Source organism: Oryzias latipes, chromosome 1 (genome assembly GCF_053564925.1).
Source record: "Oryzias latipes strain Hd-rR chromosome 1, Olatipes_Hd-rR_3.1".
Classification (NCBI taxonomy): domain Eukaryota; kingdom Metazoa; phylum Chordata; class Actinopteri; order Beloniformes; family Adrianichthyidae; genus Oryzias; species Oryzias latipes.
The window spans coordinates 9,693,026-9,713,553 of NC_136237.1; the positions used below are offsets into that span (position 1 = coordinate 9,693,026).

The 20,528-nt window shown below is 42.2% G+C and overlaps 2 protein-coding genes across 5 annotated transcripts in view; both read right to left on the reverse strand.

Moving 5' to 3' along the window:
* cnnm2b (cyclin and CBS domain divalent metal cation transport mediator 2b) overlaps window positions 1-3,518 on the reverse strand; it is a 61,082-nt gene extending 57,564 nt beyond the window's left edge. For both annotated transcript variants that reach the window (XM_011479478.4, XM_004066239.5), the window contains exon 1: window positions 1,880-3,518. In XM_011479478.4, coding sequence (XP_011477780.4) covers window positions 1,880-3,365 — 1,486 coding nt within the window. In that variant the 5' untranslated portion in view covers window positions 3,366-3,518. The remainder of the gene's footprint in view (window positions 1-1,879) is intronic.
* A 634-nt stretch (window positions 3,519-4,152) lies between these two features.
* as3mt (arsenite methyltransferase) lies at window positions 4,153-19,080 on the reverse strand. Of its 3 annotated transcripts, none has more exons than XM_078949955.1 (11): window positions 18,983-19,080; window positions 18,804-18,852; window positions 14,112-14,239; window positions 13,887-14,037; window positions 11,300-11,436; window positions 11,153-11,222; window positions 10,983-11,064; window positions 10,005-10,136; window positions 5,472-5,611; window positions 5,277-5,399; window positions 4,153-4,585 (listed from the first exon to the last, which is right to left on the reverse strand). In XM_078949955.1, the coding sequence occupies exons 1-11, from the start codon at window positions 18,997-18,999 to the stop codon at window positions 4,475-4,477; spliced, it is 1,140 nt and encodes a 379-aa protein (XP_078806081.1). In that variant the 5' UTR covers window positions 19,000-19,080; the 3' UTR covers window positions 4,153-4,474. The 3 variants fall into 3 exon arrangements, with proteins under 3 accessions (XP_078806081.1, XP_020561162.3, XP_078806082.1); XM_020705503.3 differs by having other exon boundaries at window positions 18,787-18,852; window positions 18,983-19,037; XM_078949956.1 differs by lacking the exons at window positions 18,804-18,852; window positions 18,983-19,080 and adding exons at window positions 14,469-14,523; window positions 14,674-15,146.
* Between the last annotated feature and the right edge of the window lie 1,448 nt (window positions 19,081-20,528).

Below are 20,528 nucleotides of genomic sequence, written 5' to 3' on the forward strand. Positions count from 1 at the left end.
CCATGTTTTGCAGTTAGATACGTTATGCACTTCATAACAATCCTGTCACTTGGTTACGATACACATACTTGTAAAGTCTAATTTCATGTGAGTGACTGAGATGGGCAGCAGTGGCTCGGGTGGTTGAGCAGGTCGTCCAATGATCGAAGGGTCGGCAGTTCGATCCCCGCTCCCCCCAGCCAACCATTGTTGTGTCCACCTCCCTGCCTGCAGTGTTGCTCCACTGGTGTGTGTGAATGTGTATGACAGCAGCTGTGGCGACCATCACCAAGCATGAATGAGGAGTCAGTGAATAATAGACATATATTGTAGGTGCTTCAAATGTCTGGAAAAGCGCAGATAAATCCAATCCATTATTATTAATAGCTCACAGCTCCTTTTCATCAGTGTGAGGTTCACCTTTGAAAGGTTATTTATGGACATTTTCATGGAAACTCAATAAAAAGGGTTTAAAATTAATTTACAAAATGTCTGACATGTTCAACAGGTTTGTGTGTAATCACACAAGCAATGAAATGAAGATGATTTTCTTTTGTAGAAACAATGATTATTCAGCCTGTGCTAGTATGGTTAATATTGAGAGACAGGATAAAAACAAATTAATAATGATCAAAAGCAAGTCTAAAGTGATCGTTTTGCAGAGATTTGTTCTCAATCAACTGCTATGTTTCCAAAAACAGATGCTATGGGACAAACTGAACAGGAAACTACCACTAAATGTTGTGGAGGTTGCAATAACTGTTGAGCAAAGTTTAAGTTGTGAGAAATGCACCAAGGCAACTGAAGAAAAACTGTAAAACAAATAAGTGTGTTGAAAAATATTCTACACTCCCGAATTCACAAGTGGAAATGAAGATTCTTTTTCTGGTGTTTCTTATGATGGTAGGTGACAGTAAGAAGTGTCCTTTGTTTTTGCAATTATCATCAATAGTTTGCAATCTGGTTGACTAGTGAGAGACTGCACTCGGATTGGCTGCTTGGCAGGGGAACGGTTCAGAATGGTCGATGAGTTAAGAAGAATATTGGTGTCAAAAGTTTGTGACTGTAAATGTGTGTGTTTGTGTTTGTGCTGTTATAAACGTCTGACGGACATAAATAGATTTTTACCAAACCATTATTCTGCAATTGTTTATGTAAAACTTGTTTTCATTTGTGGACCTCGGTATACACCTGTAAACCAGAAATGACTATAACTGGCCCCCCTGTCCCCAAACAGTCCCTTATGTAATGCTAATTTGGCCCTGAGAGTTAATCTCTGGTAACAGAGCTGATAGATTTGCTGCATGTTTATCCACTACTAATGAGCACAAAAGGCAGCAGGCGCTCACATCCGCGTTTGCACACATACAGGTGTGCGTTCAGGTGTGCCTACTTCAGAGAAGGCCAAAGATTGTCCAAAATAGTGGTTTCTCTAGCGGCCTAGAGAAATGTGCAGATGGGAGTCCGCTTCCAGTTTGGTATTCATTGTCCACACCACTGCATTCCAGCAGAGGTGGACCAAAGCAGCTTCTCAAGCCAGATTCCCCCACCTGATAAGGTGAGCGGGACTGCTGCACCGTTCCCACAAGTGTGTGGGGTGAGGTGGGGTGGGGGGTGGAAAACAGAAGGAGAGAGGCAGAACATTAACACAGGACGCAGCGATGGGAAGGATGGATAAATAAATAAGCCTTTACACTCCCTCTGTACAGGAACGACTGAGAGACATTCCTCCAAAGCAGGTTTTGTCTGCAGGTGAGCGCACAGCTGGATATGCAGACGCAGCAGCTGCGTCTGCATATCCAGCTGTGCGCTGGATGGTGCGCAGGTTGCTGTATGAGTCACCTGTGACAGGTGCCTCCGCCAGCTGCAGGCTGACAGCGGAGGAGTAAACTCGCCTCACCTTTCTTGAACTCCTCCAGCATGGTGTCCAGCTTGGTGTCGTTAAAGACAAAATGCAGAGGATGGCTGTAAAACTTGGTGATGGTTTTGAGCGGCGTGCAATCGTCCGGGTCCACAAAGGCCAGGTCCTTGACGAGGAGCAGGTCCACGATGTTGGACTTCTCGCCCTCGAAAACGGGGATGCGCGTGTAGCCGCTCTTCATGATCTCGGACATGGTGTTAAAGTCCAGGGTGGTGTCCCCGGGGATCATGAAGCAATCTCTCAGCGGGGTCATCACGTCCTCCACCGTCTTAGTCCTGAGCTCCAGCGCGCCCTGGATGATGTTCAGCTCCTCCTTCACCAAGTCGTTGTAGGGGTCCGTGACGCGCAGCATCTCCAGGAGTTTCTCCCGGTTGTACACGGTTCCGATCTCCTGTCCGAGAAGGTAGTCCAGCAGCTTGCTCACCGGGTAGGAGGCGGGAAAGGTGAGCAGCATGAAGAACTTGGTGAGGAAGATGGTGTTGGCACCCACAGCCAGGCCGTGTCTGGAGCAGATGGCCTGGGGCACGATCTCCCCGAAAATGACGATGCCGATGGTGGACATGACCACCGCGATGAGGCCGGAGCCGGCGATGTCGTCCAGCAGGATGGTCAGCGTGGTGTTCACCAGCACGTTCCCCAGCAGGAGCGAGCACAGAAGGTAGTTGCCCTGGCTCCGGACCGGCTCGATCTTTTTGGCGTAGTTCTTCTCCCTCTCTGTGCCGCAGTTCTGGACGATCTGGAGCTCCATGGGGTCCAGAGCCATGAGGCCCAGGTTCAAGCCGCTGAACATGCCGGACAGACACAGCAGCATGGAGATGAAGATGACCTGGAGCCAGAAGGGCAACAGGAACTTCTTCTCCTCCACCACGATTACTTTGGTGTCCTCCCCATCGTGGTAGATCCAGGTGTTCTCGGTCCACGGGTCGTGCGTCCCCGCCGCGGCACTCGCGGAGGTGGCGATGCAAAGGTAGTAGGCTTTACTCCTCTCGGTCTTCCGCAGAGGTTTCACGTCGATCTCCAAAATTCCGGAGGTCTTTCGGTTCAGGATGATGTTGGGGAGGATGATGATATCCGAAGTCCTGATCCCGCAGGGATGCGCGCCGGACCAGTCATCCGAGTCCTGCTCATCCCAGGAGGAGCTGTCGTAGGCGCGCGCCGCGCGGCTGCGCTCGTGCTCCGTGAAGGCGATCTTGGACCAGGTCTCGTTGTTGATGTTCTGCCCGTACACCCGCAGGCGGACGCGGGAGCGCTCGCTCACCCGGAGGAAGCCCTTGTCCATGAAGGAAATGTCGTCCGTGTCTTCCAGCCGCAGCCCGATTATGACGGTCTCCTCGGAGCCCTCCGCGCCGCTCGTCGGGGTGCCGCAGCAGCCCGTGACAGTCAAGAGAATCATCGCCAGAGCTCGAACCCGGTTCAGTGACGCCATGTTTGCGGCGGTTTCTGCCTGGGATGACGGATCTGCCATATCGATCAGCAGTAGAAGTCGACCTCCTGAATGAGAGGCGCTGTGGATCAGAGTCCGTCCGAGTCCGCCTTCATCTCCGCGCACGGCGGCCGGGACTGGTGCATCGGGACACGCTCGTTCCCACGACGTGTCCGACACTGAGCTCAGACTTTGGGGCCACTCACGCCTCGCCTGATGTCCCCGAGACAGGCGACGGCGGCGACCAATCAGGGGGCGCAGACGGCCAGGAGGCGGGGCCTGCGCAGCTTCCTCGGCGAATGAAATTCCCAAACAAGTGCACCTCATGTGAAGAAGCCTGGCTGAGTGAGGGGATGACAGACACTTTCACGCTCCGTGACCGCGTGGAGTGACAGAGCTGCGCGCAAACGGTCCTCCAAAAAGCCACAACTGTTTCCTCACAGCAAATGAGCAGATTTGACCGGGCAAAAAGATGCGAGGCAGTTTCTTTTCAGGAACATCATCCTTTAAACTTCAGGGATTCCCTAAATATTTACTCTCAAGTCTGCATTCTTTAAATCTACATTTGTGTCCGTTGATCATAGAGTCAAACATTTGTTTGGCTGCTGGACAGGGGGTAGGGGTGGGGGGTGAAAGTCCTGATTAGATGCAAACTTTTCCAACCTCTGACAAAAAACTTTTTACCCTCCGCTGGTTGATAGATGGAATAAAACCAAAACATTCAATGTTTGAATATTTTTATAGCTACAGACTCACGACGCAGAACATTAGAACTCTATAAAGATGATTTGTGTGCAAAACTTAAATGAAAAAAGGTCAAAAAGACAAGTTTTGATGTGACAATAAGAGCTTTAATGAACTGGCATACATTATTGTCTTTAAGGACATTTCTGAATGAACATGTGATCATTAACCTTTCTATACTGCTTATTAATGTTTTAACTCATTCTTTGGGTTTCCATTTAAAATTATTTCTCATTTTGAAAGATTAGAACTAAAAATAAACCAGTTTCTTCCTTTCTCCTTACAGATTTATAGACTGGAGCACAAAAAAAAGGAAACAGAAAGTCACAGGCAGGACACCGCTTCTGAAAAGGTCCTGTATGCTGACGGAGCGGTGCAGCATTGGCCTTCCCGTGGTCTTCCCAGCATCACTTGCAGCAGTCAGCAGGTCGAGTGCTGCAGCACCCCCCTCCTGTGGCCGAGACGAGGCCCTGCTCGCCGGACTTGAGGGCCAGCTCGAAGGGATCCGCGGCGTTCGCCTGCATCAATAATTCAGCGTTAGGAGCTGAGAGCAGAGATGTTATCTGGCTTTGTGCAGCAAAGTTGAGTGCCATCAGAAATCAAAGCACCGCCCACCATGCTTGACAGCGCAGGATTGTTTTCAGTACTTGTAGCTGCAGTTTTACAGGAACGAATAAAGGTGGTCCTATCAGCTAAGACCCGTGTGGGTTAGGCAGACTTTCTCCTCCTTGATTCCTTCAGGAGGTGGGCATGGTGGTTGGCGGATGGGTGTCAAAGGTAAATAGTAAACTGACTGTAATGAATCACTTCTAAAGTACTTTCCACGCATAAATGCTTCAGCAGAAGCTAAAAGAAGTGGTTATCTATGAGTACGAGAGCTTTGTAAAACAGTCCAGCAATATTGACAAATGTGTACATGTGCCTGTGCACTTCTGACACCAGGAGCTGATAAGATGTCACTGCAAGAGAAGAGAACATTCCTTGCTGCTCAAGGTTCCCAGCATGACTCCAGTCCGATTATGTCTGCAAGCAGCTGCTCAACCCTCCGAGTGTGTGTGTTGCTGTGTGTGAGGCACAGAGCGTGCAGCGCGTGTGCGGCCGTGGGTGTGTCACGCTCTTCCAGCTGGTATCGGAAACACACTCATCTCCACTGTGACAAAGGCGCACAGCAGAATACTTCATTCCTCAGACTGTCTGGGAAACACTGACCTCAGCTGGGACGCTGCGGGGCTCACAGGAGCCCCCTGGTGGCTGGAAAGTGAAGTCGTCTGCAAACCTGGAATGTTTCAGGATGCTGGCCAGCTCCTGGTCCACCTCCACTGGCTCATTGGCCTGCAGATATTACCACCATGTTAAAACATTTGCGTACACAAAACCTGGTTTCTGCAGGACTGACACACAGACCTTAAAGGTGTAGCAACAGTCAAAGTGGAGGACAGTCTCTGACCCTGGAATCCCTCCGTTGTACATCACCCGGCAGGCCTTGGACTGACCCCTGGGGAGCTTGAACAGGCGGTATGTGGCAGAGACAAATCTGAAATCACCTGTGTGACAGAAGCAGATAGGAGAATCAGACCTGATGCTGGTGAGCAGCATTGATGTCTGAGGAAACGTCCTGGATGATCAAAACACTTAAGTGAATCGATGAGAACAAATGATGAAACTAAAGCAGCTGCGTGAGAACATTCCTTCCTGTTCGGGGTTCCCAGCACAGGAGGGTGGGGCTTTGATTTCTGATGGTTTTCTGCAGACTAACAATCATCACAGCTTTGAATGAGGAGTGTGTACAGTGTGCCTCTTCTGGAATCAAAGGAGGCGGTCCTGGAAACTAGTTCCTCACCATTGACCCCCAGCCTCTCCAGGATCCTAAAACAAAAGTCAGTTTGGAGGAAGATGAACCAAACAAACGGCTGAAATAATATGACACCAAATATTTCACATATTGGAATAAAGCTGTGAAAGAAAAAGCTTGGAGCAAGATTCATGAGATTTGCACCGCTTCAACATGTCACACTAAAGGCCCGTACACACCGGGACGAATATTCGCCAGGCGTTATTCGCCAGCGTTTTTCGCTACGTTTTTTGTGTTCACACCCAGGCGATTTTCGCTGACGATGAGCCGAGCGAACATGCAATTTCATTCCCTGACATTAGATGGCGCTTAATGTAAACAGAAATACTCCTGTACACAAGGTGGCGCTGCGCAACTTTACGCTTCTTAAAGTCGCTTTTTACTCAGAAGAAGAGAGCAAGTATTTACGCGCTTGTCAGAATCAAACAAAGAAAACATGAATATTTCAAGCACCAGTAGCTCCAACTGGTGCTTGGTTCGGGGATATTTTAGAATGTCCGTCATTATTGCTTCGCGGCTGTGTGTAGACGCTACTTGGCGTCTATCTTCTTCGCTGGTATGTGTGCTCAGCAAGGCAGTTTCGTGTTTGAGCGCCCCCAAGTTGTGTTTTACTGTAACTTCAGAAGCTCCAGACACGTGTGCAAAAGTGCCATTCTCATTGGTCGAATAGATTTCAACGCGACGCGTAGAAAAAAAAAAACGAACCCGAGGCGTTTTTTTTTTTTTTGACGCTTTGACGCGTGGCGTTTTTTCGCGTCGGTGTGCACACTCTCATTGGTGCCCTTTGTTTAGTCACGCGGCGTTAAACGTCGGCGAAAATCGCCGGCGAAATTCGTCCCGGTGTGAACGGGCCTTAAGCCTATTCTAACTGAGTACATGGGTTAGTATCGGGATGCGACAGTCCAGTGTGAACACCATATTCTAAGAGAGTGTTAAAAGACCGGTGTTCAACGCGTTTGTGACACAGTAGTGTTGTCTACTTGTCAACTGTGTCAAAATTCATCACTTTTAGACATAACATAATACAAGAACAAGATACACCACAGGTATATATTTGTTTATTGCTTTTTTTATTTCATTCCCTCCCTCTTGTTCCTGGTGCCCAGAGTACAAAATGATGCCGAAGGACTTCCCTTCCTGTTTGAGGGTTCTCTACAGACGGGTATTTTTCCTGCTGCCTTTAAAACGGCAGTGGTGAAACCGTTACTCACGAAAACTACTTTAGACCCTTCAGTTTTTAATAACTACAGACCTGTGTCCAACTTGCCATTTTTAAGTAAGGTTTTAGAAAAACTTGTTTTTATTCAGCTGAATGAGTTTCTCTCTCAAAACAACATTTTTGAGATAAACCAGTCTGGTTTTAGAACGAACCACAGCACAGAGACAGCCTTGTTAAAAATCGTTAATGATGTCAGATGTGCCTTGGATTCAGGTCAGATCTCAGTACTAGTTCTACTAGATCTAAGCGCAGCTTTTGATACTGTTGATCACCTGATCCTTGTAAACAGACTTAAAAGTCTTGGCCTTTCAGAGACTGTTCTCAAGTGGTTCGAATCGTATCTCATGGAGAGATACTTTATGGTAAGCATGGACACACACTTTTCTGGGGTCCATGGAATTAATTGTGGAGTGCCTCAAGGTTCCATCCTTGGCCCCTTGCTTTTTAACATTTACATGCTTCCTCTGGGGAATGTCATCAGAAGCCACAACATCAGTTTTCATAGCTATGCTGATGATACCCAGCTGTACATAGCTATGTCTCCTGATGACACAAGACCAATAGAAGCACTTTTTTTAACTGTATTTTAGATGTGAAATTATGGATGGCAAATAATTTTCTGCAGCTCAACCAGGACAAAACGGAAATTTTAGTTATTGGTCCTGAAGCCAAGAGAGAGAAACAGTTTCTGAAGCTACAGGAACTTTCTATAGGTCATTCAGAAACAATCAGAAACCTGTGTGTTATTTTTGACTCTAAGCTAACTTTTATCCCACATATAAAACAGGTGGTTAAGACTGGTTTTTATCATCTCAAAAATCTGGCTAGGGTCCGCCCACTACTCTCTCTTGCGAATATGGAGATGCTAATGCATGCTTTTATCATGAGTAAAGTTGATTATTGTAACACCCTGCTTGCCGGTCTTCCAAAAACCAACATTAAGAACCTTCAGCTTCTCCAGAACTCTGCTGCACGAGTTCTTACAAAGACCAGGAGGCGAGCTCACATCACCCCAATTTTAAAATCCCTGCATTGGCTCCCCATATGCTTTAGGATTGATTTTAAAATACTCTTACTCGTTTTTAAATGTCTTAACGGTCTTGCGCCTTCTTATCTATCAGATCTTTTAGTAAAGTATGAACCCTCACGGACCCTGAGATCCTCTGGCACTGGTCTGTTGACCATTCCAGCTGTAAAAACTAAAACCTATGGAGAGGCTGCATTTCAGCACTATGGTCCCCGTTTATGGAACAGTCTGCCAGAGGACCTGAGAGCCGCAGAGAGCGTTAATGCTTTTAAGAAAAGGCTCAAGACCTATCTTTTTTACCTGGCTTTTAGCTAATGCTTTACTGCTTTTATTTATTTATTCAGTTATTTATTTATATGTACTTTTTATTTTTATTTTATTTATTTATTCAGCCATTTTATCTTGTTTTATGAACTTGAACCTGATTTTTAACGCGTTATTTTAATTAACCTTATTTTAATGTTTTATTGTTTTTATCAATATGTTTACTTTTTTATTCTCATTTTTATTTATTTGTATTTCCAGTGCTTCCTCAGCTGGAACCTCTCCCTCTGGGTCGGCTGCTGTTCAGCCACTGCGGCTCTAGATGGGGATCTGCATCACCGCTTAGCTGTGGTGGAGCGGTCCCCGCCTGTGATGCTGCATTTGGCTGTCTATGCGACTGTTCACGGAGGGGGAAGTTCCAATTATTAGCGTTTCCAGCATCCTGTTTTTGTGCTCAGCCTACGTCTCATTGTCGTTTGCCATCAGTTAGGGGGTGGGATGTGTGAAAGGAGTGGGGGGCTAGGTACGGGGAGGGGGGCCCTATTTATTTATTTATTTTTATTTATTTATTTTTAGATCGTCAATGCTTGTTTTTATACTTTGTTGTGTTTTAATGTAAAGCACTTTGTTTTATATTTTTATATGAAAAGTGCTTTATAAATAAAGTTTGATTTGATTTGATGCGTGTCATAATAAAAGCTTAGAGTTTGTGTTGTTATGTCTCTGGTCCTCCTTCTACGACGAGTTATCCGCCACATCTTAAAGACTGGTCCTTGAAAAATTTGTATGACGTTATACCGGTCCGCAGCGTTTTTTTTAGGACAACACAAGGGAATGCATTCAAAAATAAAGATAAAGATAAATAAAGATGCTCCAGGAGAATCAGCCAATCAGAGAGCAGGATAGACAGAATGTCAACCTGAGAATACAGAACACGTACTAGACTTTAAACTTACTAGACTTTAAATGTATAGTTTCGAGAGCCTTGTATCTTTTGCTGTCTTTTTTGTATTGTTTGGTTAAAGTGGCTTCCTTCATGGGAAAGGCTAGCCAATTAACTGGAGCCCCTTAAAGACAAAGGAGCTCAGTGTGAAGGGGAGGCTAAGGAGATTAAAAGCAACTGTGCAGACATTTTGGGTTTCCTGTCAAATAAAATAAAGAACTCTGTTCCTGGACCTTCTAGGCTTCTCTGGTCACACTACATTGTGACAGCGTTATTGAAGGCACATCACATGCCAAATGCGCACGTCGCATAAAAAGCAGTAGACTGTGAAACTTTTCCGATTTTTTAAATTTCTGCTGAATTTCCACCCATTACGATTTTTTTTCACCAAAAGCACATATTTTCAAAATCATAAAATGTTCTTTTTTTAATTGGTTAAATGTAATCAACTGTGTCAAAGTTCTATAAAAAAGCCCAATTAGGGGGTATTCCATCAAATCTGGCAACGCTGCTTGGATGCCAAAGGAGTTGTAGTGGTATGGGATTCATGAAGATCCTCAATGGAAAACTGACATTTGATGAATACAAATCAGCAGTTTTCAGCATAAATAGTGAAGAAAGGGATTTCAAACCCAGGATGTCCAGCAGCTCCTTGTTGCCCACCGTGACGGGGGTGGCTGTCACCAGCCGCGGGAAACTAAAGCCTGTCGCTTCAGCCATCTGCAGGAGATCCTTCCACCAGAGCGCCCCACCAAGGCACTCACCTGACAGACCAAGCAAGACCAACGTGTCACACTTCTGACAGAGAAACAGCTGGGTGCATACGCAGTCTGCAGGCTCCTAAACCACGTCCAACATGAAGAACACCAACCAGAGGAAATATTTCAGAAACTTCCGGACACATGCAGACATAAATGTGAGCAAAAAGGAATATACATTTTCATGTTGCTTGGCAGGTATTAATACACTACTGAATAGATGTTTTACAACACCTCTATTTTCTCCCAGTTTCAGGTGGTAGAGTCCAATGAACAGCTTGGAAAGTTTTTGTAAAGATTTCAGAATTACACAGAAATAACTTAAAAACCATGACCTACATGAACTATCAAAAGCAGTTCATAAGCAACAGAAATTGGGCTGAAAGTGGGCTTGGCAGAATGGCTCGAACATTTTAAATTGTCCACATGCAAGGAGCCACCGCATACTTTTATTGAGGCATCTGATTGGTCGGTTTATAACTAGAACACCCTAAACTACAGAAAAATATCATAAAAAAAGATTTTAAAAAATAAAAAACATGCTGGAAAAAAAATCAGAGCAACAATGGTTATTCTGACAAATAGAATGACTGAGAAATAGCTGTATATTTATCTAGAAGTTTTTGGGAATTTGGGTTTTTGGAGCCAATGAGCACTTCCATTTTAGACAGCCAGGAGGAAGGGGTCACTCAGACCAGCCCTTTATACATATTTAATGGCAGAGACTGAAATTCCCTTGAGCCAACATCTTGGATCACCATGTAGATGAGCATCATCTACTGACACTGACACATCATTCTGTCTTTCTTGCCACCTCTGATTTTGTGTCAGGAGGATTTTGTTCCAACTTACCCCACAACACTTTATGGTTTCTGATTTGCTCTGGCAGTCTTCCACTGGAGTAGATGTCACTGAAGTAAAGCTCTCCCCCATCCTGATGAGCAGAAAGAACAGCGTTTGTGATAAAGACGGGTATTCTGCACAGAGCTCTTCATGAGTGCTGGTTTTCCGACAGCCTGAACCTTGAGCACGGCGTAAGCTTCAGACAGTACGCGCCTCTTGTCTGGAGAGAGATTGATCACGCAGTTGGAGCTACAAAAAACAAAGTGAAGGGTTCAAAAGACCTGACCTGTTGGGTAGAGACAGCAGGGGATGGTAGGAGATCTTACATGATGACATCAAAGGAGTTCTTCTGGAGGCCCGCCTCAGTCAAAGCCTCGATGTATCCCTGCACAAAACTGACATTTGGCTTCTGGAAGCCAAACTCGGTCATGTGATAATCCAAGTATTTTCTGGCCACATCTAGCTGGGAAGAAACGGTGATACATTTTCAGCAGAAATCAGTTAGAAATGACAGTTTCTTGAGTCTTATTGTGGAGAAACTGTGGTCTGATCCTTGGTTCACTTTAACTTCATCCAGGTTTTAGGAGACAAATTTCATCCAAGTTCCCCTTCACAGCTAGTTTCTTCTGAACCTTTCTCTGTGGTTTCAGTCAAGCTGTGACTAGACATCTGACTCAAGAATGATATGTTAAAAAGTTTTCACTTAGTGACTCTGGTCCTGTAAAACAAGCCCTCACCAACGTGCTTTGCACGTACTGTCAAGTGTTTCTTCTAAAATCTTTGGCTCTTTATCCGGAACATGTGCATGTAAATGTGGTCACTGATGACCAGCAGCATCTGCTGTGACTAACCCCGAGCAACTGCAGAAACAGTCAGGAAAGTGCAGAACGATTTCACCACAAGAAGAAATCATGAATCAGGTTTTTTCCAAATAGAAATTTGAAATGATTTCAAACTATTATAAGAGAGTAAAAATGTCATGCAGTCCCTTTACAAACTTAGTTTTCATGGTCAGCAGTCAGTCACTTTCAGGTGAGACTTCTCCATTTCACAACTTTCATGGGCAAAAGTTCTCAGTGCAGCCAAATGCTGAAGAGGTTTAAGTTTGAGAGTTTTAGGACCCCGTCTCTGCCGTTTCTAGCCTGACACAGTGGATGCGCTTTGTGGGCGTGGCTGATTGTAATTACAATCTTTGTTCGTATGGGGGGAAAAAAGGTGTAAAGATGTTCCTGAAAAGGAACAAAAAGTACCGCATGAGGTACGAGAGATAATACAACGAAAACTTAGAGCAACACTATGGATTTGAGTACATTAGAGCTCAGATGCTTTTAGGCACCTTTTATTTTTTCCTTACAACGAAGGAGGGTCTAAGGACAGGGATGCCAGGTTAGTTTAGTCTGTTTAGTTAAAGTTTTAGTATTATCCTATTGAATTCTATGCATTTATGATCCTTTTTGATTGTATTTTTACCTTACAATTACCAGTACAAAGCCAATTGAGACGACTGTTGTTATGAATTTGGGCTATACAAATAAAATTGAATTGAATTAATGAATTAATGAGAGTGCCTGCAAAAAGTAGAAGAAACAGGCAGATGCAAATACAACAACATGCATGGGAATAATATTATCTCAAAGTGCCCAATGCCTAACAAACACCTCCAAACTCTCTAACATCTCTTGCAATGAATCTTCAAGATCCCTTCTTCCCACCAACACCAGGAATGGTAGTTGCAACCTCTAACCCTGTGCCTAGGAATAATTCTTTAATCCCCTCTTCAGACTACACCTCAGCTCCCACTTTCTCCCATTCCAGCTCACAGGCTGCTGCACCTGATGTAGCTTATTCTGCTGACAGACGAGGGGTAAAAAGTTTTGACTCTAGTGGAAGCATTAGAAAATGTAACAATTCAAGAGTAGATGACACAGTCTGTGGAACAACCCTGGGAATATAAGCGATTTCTGCCTGCAGGCCTTTAGAACTCGGTTTACTCAAGTGTTTGAATTCAATACTGGATCAATAGCTTTTCATAAGCATTATGCCCCATTGTTTAAGTCAATTTTTTTAATGAATGCCAAAATCAGTGTGTGGCGCGGTAGAAACTTCCTGTGGCGCCCTAATAGTCCGTGGTTTACACAAATGTAATGGCCACATAACCCATACCTGGGACCAACATTTGGCTTACAAGCAGTTGGCTAAGAAACAGAGAGATTGCATTTTTATCATGCAGGGATGCTTAAAGACATCTTCAAATCTATGTGCAGTTTCTGCCCATGAGACACTTTGGCATTTGTGTCATTTAGTGATTATAACAGGAACTACAATTTGTTCTATGCTGTAGTGCTTTAAAGACACTGATTCAGCAGTTTATCTATCAGCCCAAAACATCACAGACTGCTCTCTACCCAGCCTTGAGGACGTGGCCTGCTTTTGCTACTTCAGCAGAGCTGTATGTAGTGATACATATGTGCCGACACATTGCAAACTAAACGTTATAAGCAACTTTCTAAGTAGCAAATTAAAATATTAAATATCTGCTTTCAAAAACTGTTTTTTGTGCTTTTCAAAAAATCTTTTTGCATATGCATTGCATGTTGTCTAAGTGTTGGTAACTACCTGTTGCTGTCAGCAGAAAAGAATATGCATGAACATTTTCTGCAGCCTCTACGACGTTGCTATTTCTTAAAGATCTGCCCCTTTTTCGCTTGCAGACAACCTGTTTCCAGGAATAAGGGATTTTGTAATTAAGGCTTAAGCAGCAGATGATGGATGGATGGATGGATGGATGGATGGAAAAACCTGAACCTGGAGGTCTCTTCACTTCATGACTGCGAAGGAGCATCTCTTTGCATCTTCAAAAATGCTGGCTGTTCATGCAGCCAACAGGTCACAGATATTCTGTGGTGCAGGTACCTGGGCCTCAGTCATGTCAATGCCAGTGACATGACCCTTCTGGCCCACCAGCTGACTCAGCATGTAGCAGTCCCTCCCACTGCCGCTGCCCAGGTCCAGGATGGAGCAGCCCTCCAAGCTCTCCGGCACCAGCAGACCGCAGCCGTAGTACCTGTGAGGTCACAGAAACTTGAATGTCCGAGCCGTGCGAGGAGCAGGTGAGAAGGCAGGAAGTGCTGCACTGACCGTGCGACGACTTCAGGGTGAACTTTCTTCAAAGCCTCGCGGATGAAGGCGGGGCTGGGCTGAGGTGGAGTCATGCAGGCATTGCTCTGCAGATCTGAGGTTGTTTTCAGCTTCCTGCCATAATACTCCTGTTCAAAGAAACGCCCTTCATCAAGGAGCTGCCACTAACAAGACGTGTTCCCGGAGAGACTCATGACTACAACAGGCCACTCTGCTGGTGGTACACTGTAAAACACTGACTTTAAGATGAGAAACTAGCAGGATCTAAAGCTGTTAGGTTCAGAGAAATTTCTGCACAATCAGCAAAGTAAAACCAGAAACTGAAGAAGTTCCACAAATATGTAACAGACACCAAACTGTTTCCCTTTGGTCCATTTTGATGACAACTGAAGCCAACCTAAACAGCTGCGACCTGAAGATAAAGCAGAGGTGTCCTTTCACCACGAGGCTTCAGCCATAAAACAAATGAACACACTTTTACGATGTTTAAGATCAACTTTTTGAACACATTCGTCGTCGGTTCTAACAGTTAACCTGAGCATTCAGCGGCAACAGATCCCACCTGTGACTGGTTGTGTGGGCTCAGCCTCAGCCACTCATTGATGTTCTGCTGTTGTTTTTAAAATGTTCTTGTAGCCTTTTTCTCATGATGGAGGACAAATATAAAATAACATAGGATTAAAACTGTGTTTGTGAGTATTTCTTTCTTTAAATAGCTGTGAATCAGGAGCAGATGAAAAAATACTGTTGGAAAAAGCTTGTTTGTGACGTAAAAACTCTGATGGGTGGGCCAAAGTCTCAATGCTCTGCTCCTTTCCAAGTCAGGCACTTGCTAAACTGAGGCTTACTTTTGCACCAATAGTCCCGCCCACAACTTAGATGCGAATTTCTGATGTACTTCTGCTGCTCAACAGAAACTATGTCAAAGAGAACGACACAGATTTTTTCATTCAAACTTAAAACGTTGTGAATGTACTGGGAACACTTTTCCATCAGATCAATAGACGATCGGAGTAGGACTTTAACCCTTGTGCTATCCTAGGCACTTTAACATTGGGAGTTGGGTCATTTAGACCCACTAGGCAGTGCGCTGAACCTTTTTTCTTCAATGATTTGTGATCTTCACTGGTGTCCATGGATTACATGAAATCTTTCCACCTTTATCCACCTTTGTCATGGTAGGGAGAACACGTCAATGTAAGGGTGGGGTCATCTAAGATAGCACAAGGGTTAAAGTCTAAAACCAAAGGTGTAGATTAAAAACACAAACCCAAATCCAGTTTCTGGTTTCATGTCTGCGATAAAGTCTTATGGACGACCTTGGTAGTATTTAGTCCCACTTGGCAGAAATTTAGAATTGAAAACAAAAATAACCAACGTGACTTTCTCATGTAATCAGCAAATCTTATTTCCCTGTATATGACAGGTTCAGTCTCCAGTATGGAACTGCAGAGACTAAAATCATTTTTTAATAACAAGTGGTTGAATAAAGTTTTTGGTCTACATTGCATTTCTATAAATAATAAAGCAGGGGTGAAAACTCATTTTCACAGAGGGCCACATCAGCACAGTGGCTGTCCTCAAAGGGCCAGATAAAACTTATACATGTAACTAAATGTTATAAAAAATAAACATAACTTTTCCTTAAAGTTAAATAACTCATTTATTATAAGTTTTTAAAGTGACAATTACAGTTGCATAGAAAACAAATGTTTGCTTGTTACTCTAGCATAAATCCTTATACATAGGAGTCTGACAGGTTAGGTTATATGGACAGTGTTTAAATCCTTATGTATAGTTGCCCGATATATTTCAAGTCCAATTCCCCCTAGATATGAATAAATACACACCAACATCTTTTTTCTAACTTTTATGCTCTCGCGAGCCACATAAAATGACATGGCGGGCCACATTTGGCCCGCGGGCGTTGAGTTTGACACATGTGTAATAAAGGGACCATAGTGTTGTTAAGATGTGGTGCAGAGACTGACAGACGTGTGACAGCAGAGCCTGATGCCTTTCTTTAAAGTTAACTGAGGAGTTTAAATGTAATTTCAAGAGTTGGCTAGGCTTCTAATGAAACTATAGTTGTTGTTGTTTTGACTAATTGATTGGTTTATGATTCATCCGTTTATTTCTGGCGCATTCACTTGTTTATTTTGCTGCTACCCTTAGTTAGTTCCTGAGAGAAAGCAGCAGACAGCTAAGAACGAACTGAGTGATAGAAAAACAGAAAAACAGGGGGGTATTCCAGAAAGCAGGTTATGCTAGCTCCCACGATAAGTTTGAGGCTAAGAAAGTTGATAACCTCAGCTTTCGGTTCCAGAAATGGAGGTATGTTTCAGGGTAGGTCAAGTTACCATGGCAACTCATGCTCTGAACATAACCTGGTCCGGAGCAGGTTTGGTTGAAGCTTAGTTTGTTTACAGAGAGGTGAAGCAGCATGGTGTGTCCATTTGAAGAGGATTTAGTGGATGAAGAAGCTCAAATAATACTTTTTCCACCATGAGAGGGTGATAAGACCACATATGGATGTTGGAAAGATAAACTTTTTTACTCTGATCTAACTCAATTATTTGCTTCAGTTAAGATAAATCATATTTTTTGTTAGAAATTTTTTTGTTAAAAATTACACGTAGTTTTCAGACAGTTATTTTCCTTTCGTTCAAATTAATTCAATTAAGTAGGTGTAACTTTGATGCTGCTGTTAGATCGGCACCGCAAGGGATTCTGGGATATCATTCCCTTTGCCTGTCTGAACGGATTTGGGTTTAAGTGTGGGTTTTTTACAAAATGTGTTTAGTTGTATAGCTGTTTTACTGTGTTTCACCGTGTTTGGCAGAGCTATTTTGTCCTACTATGCTTACGTCTCTGCACCATGAGTGAGAGTAAAGGATAGGATGATGAGTTTATATAGCACCCCTACCGCTTAGTATTGTTATGACAGTGACAGAAAATTCTTTAGTGAGTTTTTGCACTCGGTGCATTTTTTTTCCGTTCTTTTTATTGTTGTAAAAATGAGCATATCTGCCGGCTCAAACTTAGACATATGAAAGTTCAAGAAATATAAGTAATTAAGATGGAAAAAAGATTAATGGAGTAATGTGACATTTAGTTAGATAAATACGTAAATTTGAGTTGTATTAACAATTATTGAGTTTGAATAAATTTAACTAAATTATTTAAATTATTTTTCAGCCGTGTTACTTTTTTGATGGACTTATAATTTTTAACCGCCGTCATTAAAATCTCAGACTCCGTATCACTTCCGTCTCAAGTGTCGCGCTTTCTTTTTTCTCTCCACGCGTTTCCATGGTGACTCCAGAAATCAGCGATCTATTGAGAATGTCTTTATGTACCGTGCGTTAACCCAGGGTTACCAAGTCGAGCGTAATTACGCCAACTCATATCCGGTCTTTTGGAACCGACATACCCAGAGTAAGCAAGTTCAGGCGGATTTCAGCCAGAGTTCAGGCTCAAAGTCAGGCTAGTTTAAACATGCTTCCTGGAATACCCCCCAGCAGGCTGACTATAGTTTACACAGACAATGATGTTATAAATGTTCTGGGGGGGAAAAGTCAACACAAACAGTGTTTACTGTGTCACATGTTCACACATTACCACGGTAAATCCACAACTTGCAGCACTTTACCTTCACTACAATATCAAAAAGCTTCCTGTAAAACTCTCCAACTTTTACCAACAAGCCTCACTGGCTTGGAAGTTGTTGCGTTACTTTTTCCCACATAAATCTGTAATTTGGAACAACAAAGATAAAACCACGAAGAGCAAATCTATATTTAAGCCAAATTGGATAGAAAGGTTTCATTTATTTTTCTGATATCAACTATATAAATGGTAACCTATTTAATGATGAAAGGTTTTTGTAATTGTAATCTTTTCCAGTAACAAAATAGTCAATAGTATTTTGAAAGCCATCAGATCACGTTTATGGTGGCATTCTGTCATATGTGACTGTAGTCTTAGAAATATTAAATGAATTAAAGAGTGATGAGTACCTGAAAAAAATAGCATTCATAATAAAGTCAAACAAATACATAAAAAACTCTTACGTGATATTATCTAGAAAATATGTGCAATGCTAATTTTTCAGATAATGATCATTTTGGCAATAATTCCCCTGAATCTTGGTTCACCTTTTATAGAATAGCGCACTTTCTTATGAGCTCCAGAAGCCATTGCAGCGATTCAAAAATAATGAATTAAAAATTAATCGTCTGATAAGTTTTCAACAGATACTGTTAATATATTTTTATTATTTTTTAAGATGTGTGTGTGTGTGTGTGTATTTATTTATTATTATATATTATATATTATAAATGCTTATTTACAGAAATGCAAAGTGAGAACGATTACTCCAAATTTTTTGGCTTTATTATAATAATTGAATTTCATCGACTTTACATTACAACCCCCTCAAAAATATCAATATACCCTCACAGACACCATACAGTATTTTTTTTTTCGTTTCATTTTTACTAAATTTTTTTTCTATTAACATTTGTTGACTTATAATTTCTTATTCACATGTCCCTAGCTGAATTCTTTTATATTAAAATGTTATTATTGTTATTGCTGTGTTTCCATTGCACGTATAATCGTTTTTGGTAATTGTGTTTATGTTCAATAAAGTTTAAGAAAAAAAGCTATTTACCTTCACGTCTTATTTACCTTCACATCCACGTGGGTGGAGCTGTCAGAGAATCCGGTTCCGCGCGCGCTTGAAGAAGAAGCAAGAGTCTAGCATTTAGTATCACGTATGTGTCACGCTTCCGTCACGCAAACAACGCGCGGGCCCAGATATACTGCAATCTGTGAAACAAAAAAGAAGAAACCAAAGCTAGCCATACCTGCTGTCTTCAGCCATCGACTCTGAAATGTTTGGTGCGTTCAAAGTTCAAGTGAAATGTTTGGTGCATTCAAAGTTCAGGTGATGCGTCACTTCCTGTTGAAGCTCAACAATCATTTCCGAAAATTTCAGAATAAAATAAAACACTGAAAAAATGAAATGAAGAACAGATGCCGGCACGTTTTTATTAGGTTTTAGTTAACTTCAGAAATTGCAACGATAATGGGTCATTCTACAGTTGGAGGGCATTTTACATACCACCCTTAGTTGAAATTATCTATGTACGTTTTTAAACACATTTATGAATTTTAAACACTGAATGGTATTCTTTAATTTGTTAAAGTAGTCCAGATGGGTTCTAGCTGCAGCAACTACCTTGAAAGGATGATTAACTTAAAATAAATGAAACTGTATGCAAACAACGAGTTACAGTTCATAAAAGGGGACATTCATTTAAGTCAGATTTTTTAGTGTGGCCCACCAGAGTGCTGCTGAAAAGCAGAGACGCTACCGAGCCAAATGTGATTTAGAGAGTACAGAGGAGACAAGAGTACTTACTCAAAGAAAGAGAGAAATGAAATTAAAATGATGTTATTTCTTCAACTTCTTGAGCGTTATTTGAAAAAACGAGCAGCAGACCTCATTAAAAGCTGTTCATTTTGTTGTCTTGGTCATTTATTTGTCACTTTTGAATGATGATCCATAATCAAAAATATTAAATCCATTATACTTTATGCAACCCTGTCACCACATCATTTTAATTGAAAAAGATGCTATATTAATTTCTCTGCTTATAAGGGTTGGACCCGTGTTTCTTTAAAGAGTTTATGCAATCATATTTGCAAAATGTGTTTGAATAAATATTGTACAATAAATACTTAAACGGGCCAGTTTTGAAAAGCAGGTGGAGAAAGATTTTGAGAGTTGATAAAATGAATTTAAATCAAGTCATACGTGACATTAAATGGTTATTCAGACAGAATGTTATTTGATGAACTTAATGGAAAAGGAATTTCATTTCAGAAATCAACAACTTTTTTCTGGTTGCTGGTTCCGACGTTGCACTGAGTGTTGTAAACACCAAATAAATCATGTAATAAAAATGACTTTATTGATTTGTTGACTGAGCTGCTCAAGCTTTTAATAGTTTATTACTTATTGTTGATAAATATGTAGCAGAACGTCAGAAAGTGAAAGTTTATTTTTCAAGAATTTTGAAGCCCAAATGTCTCCCAATTGTTGAATGAACCTAATATTTATACTTCTTTTAAATTTAACATTTAATTTTTTTCAGCGGGTGGGGCATTCATGAACCAGCAGCTGGAAAATAACAGATCGAAAACTTCCAACATACTAAAAGGACAAATCTCTTAAAGGTTGTAAACATTTCCATCAACAATAAGATGACATAAAATAAAGCTTGAACAAATTCCACTTTTACATTGACATTTAGAATGAAAGCTTTCATTTTTGGTCTAAATAAACGTATCTGTATGTTTCTTTCAATTCAACAGCAGTGTTTCCTTTCACTCAATCCATAACAGGAT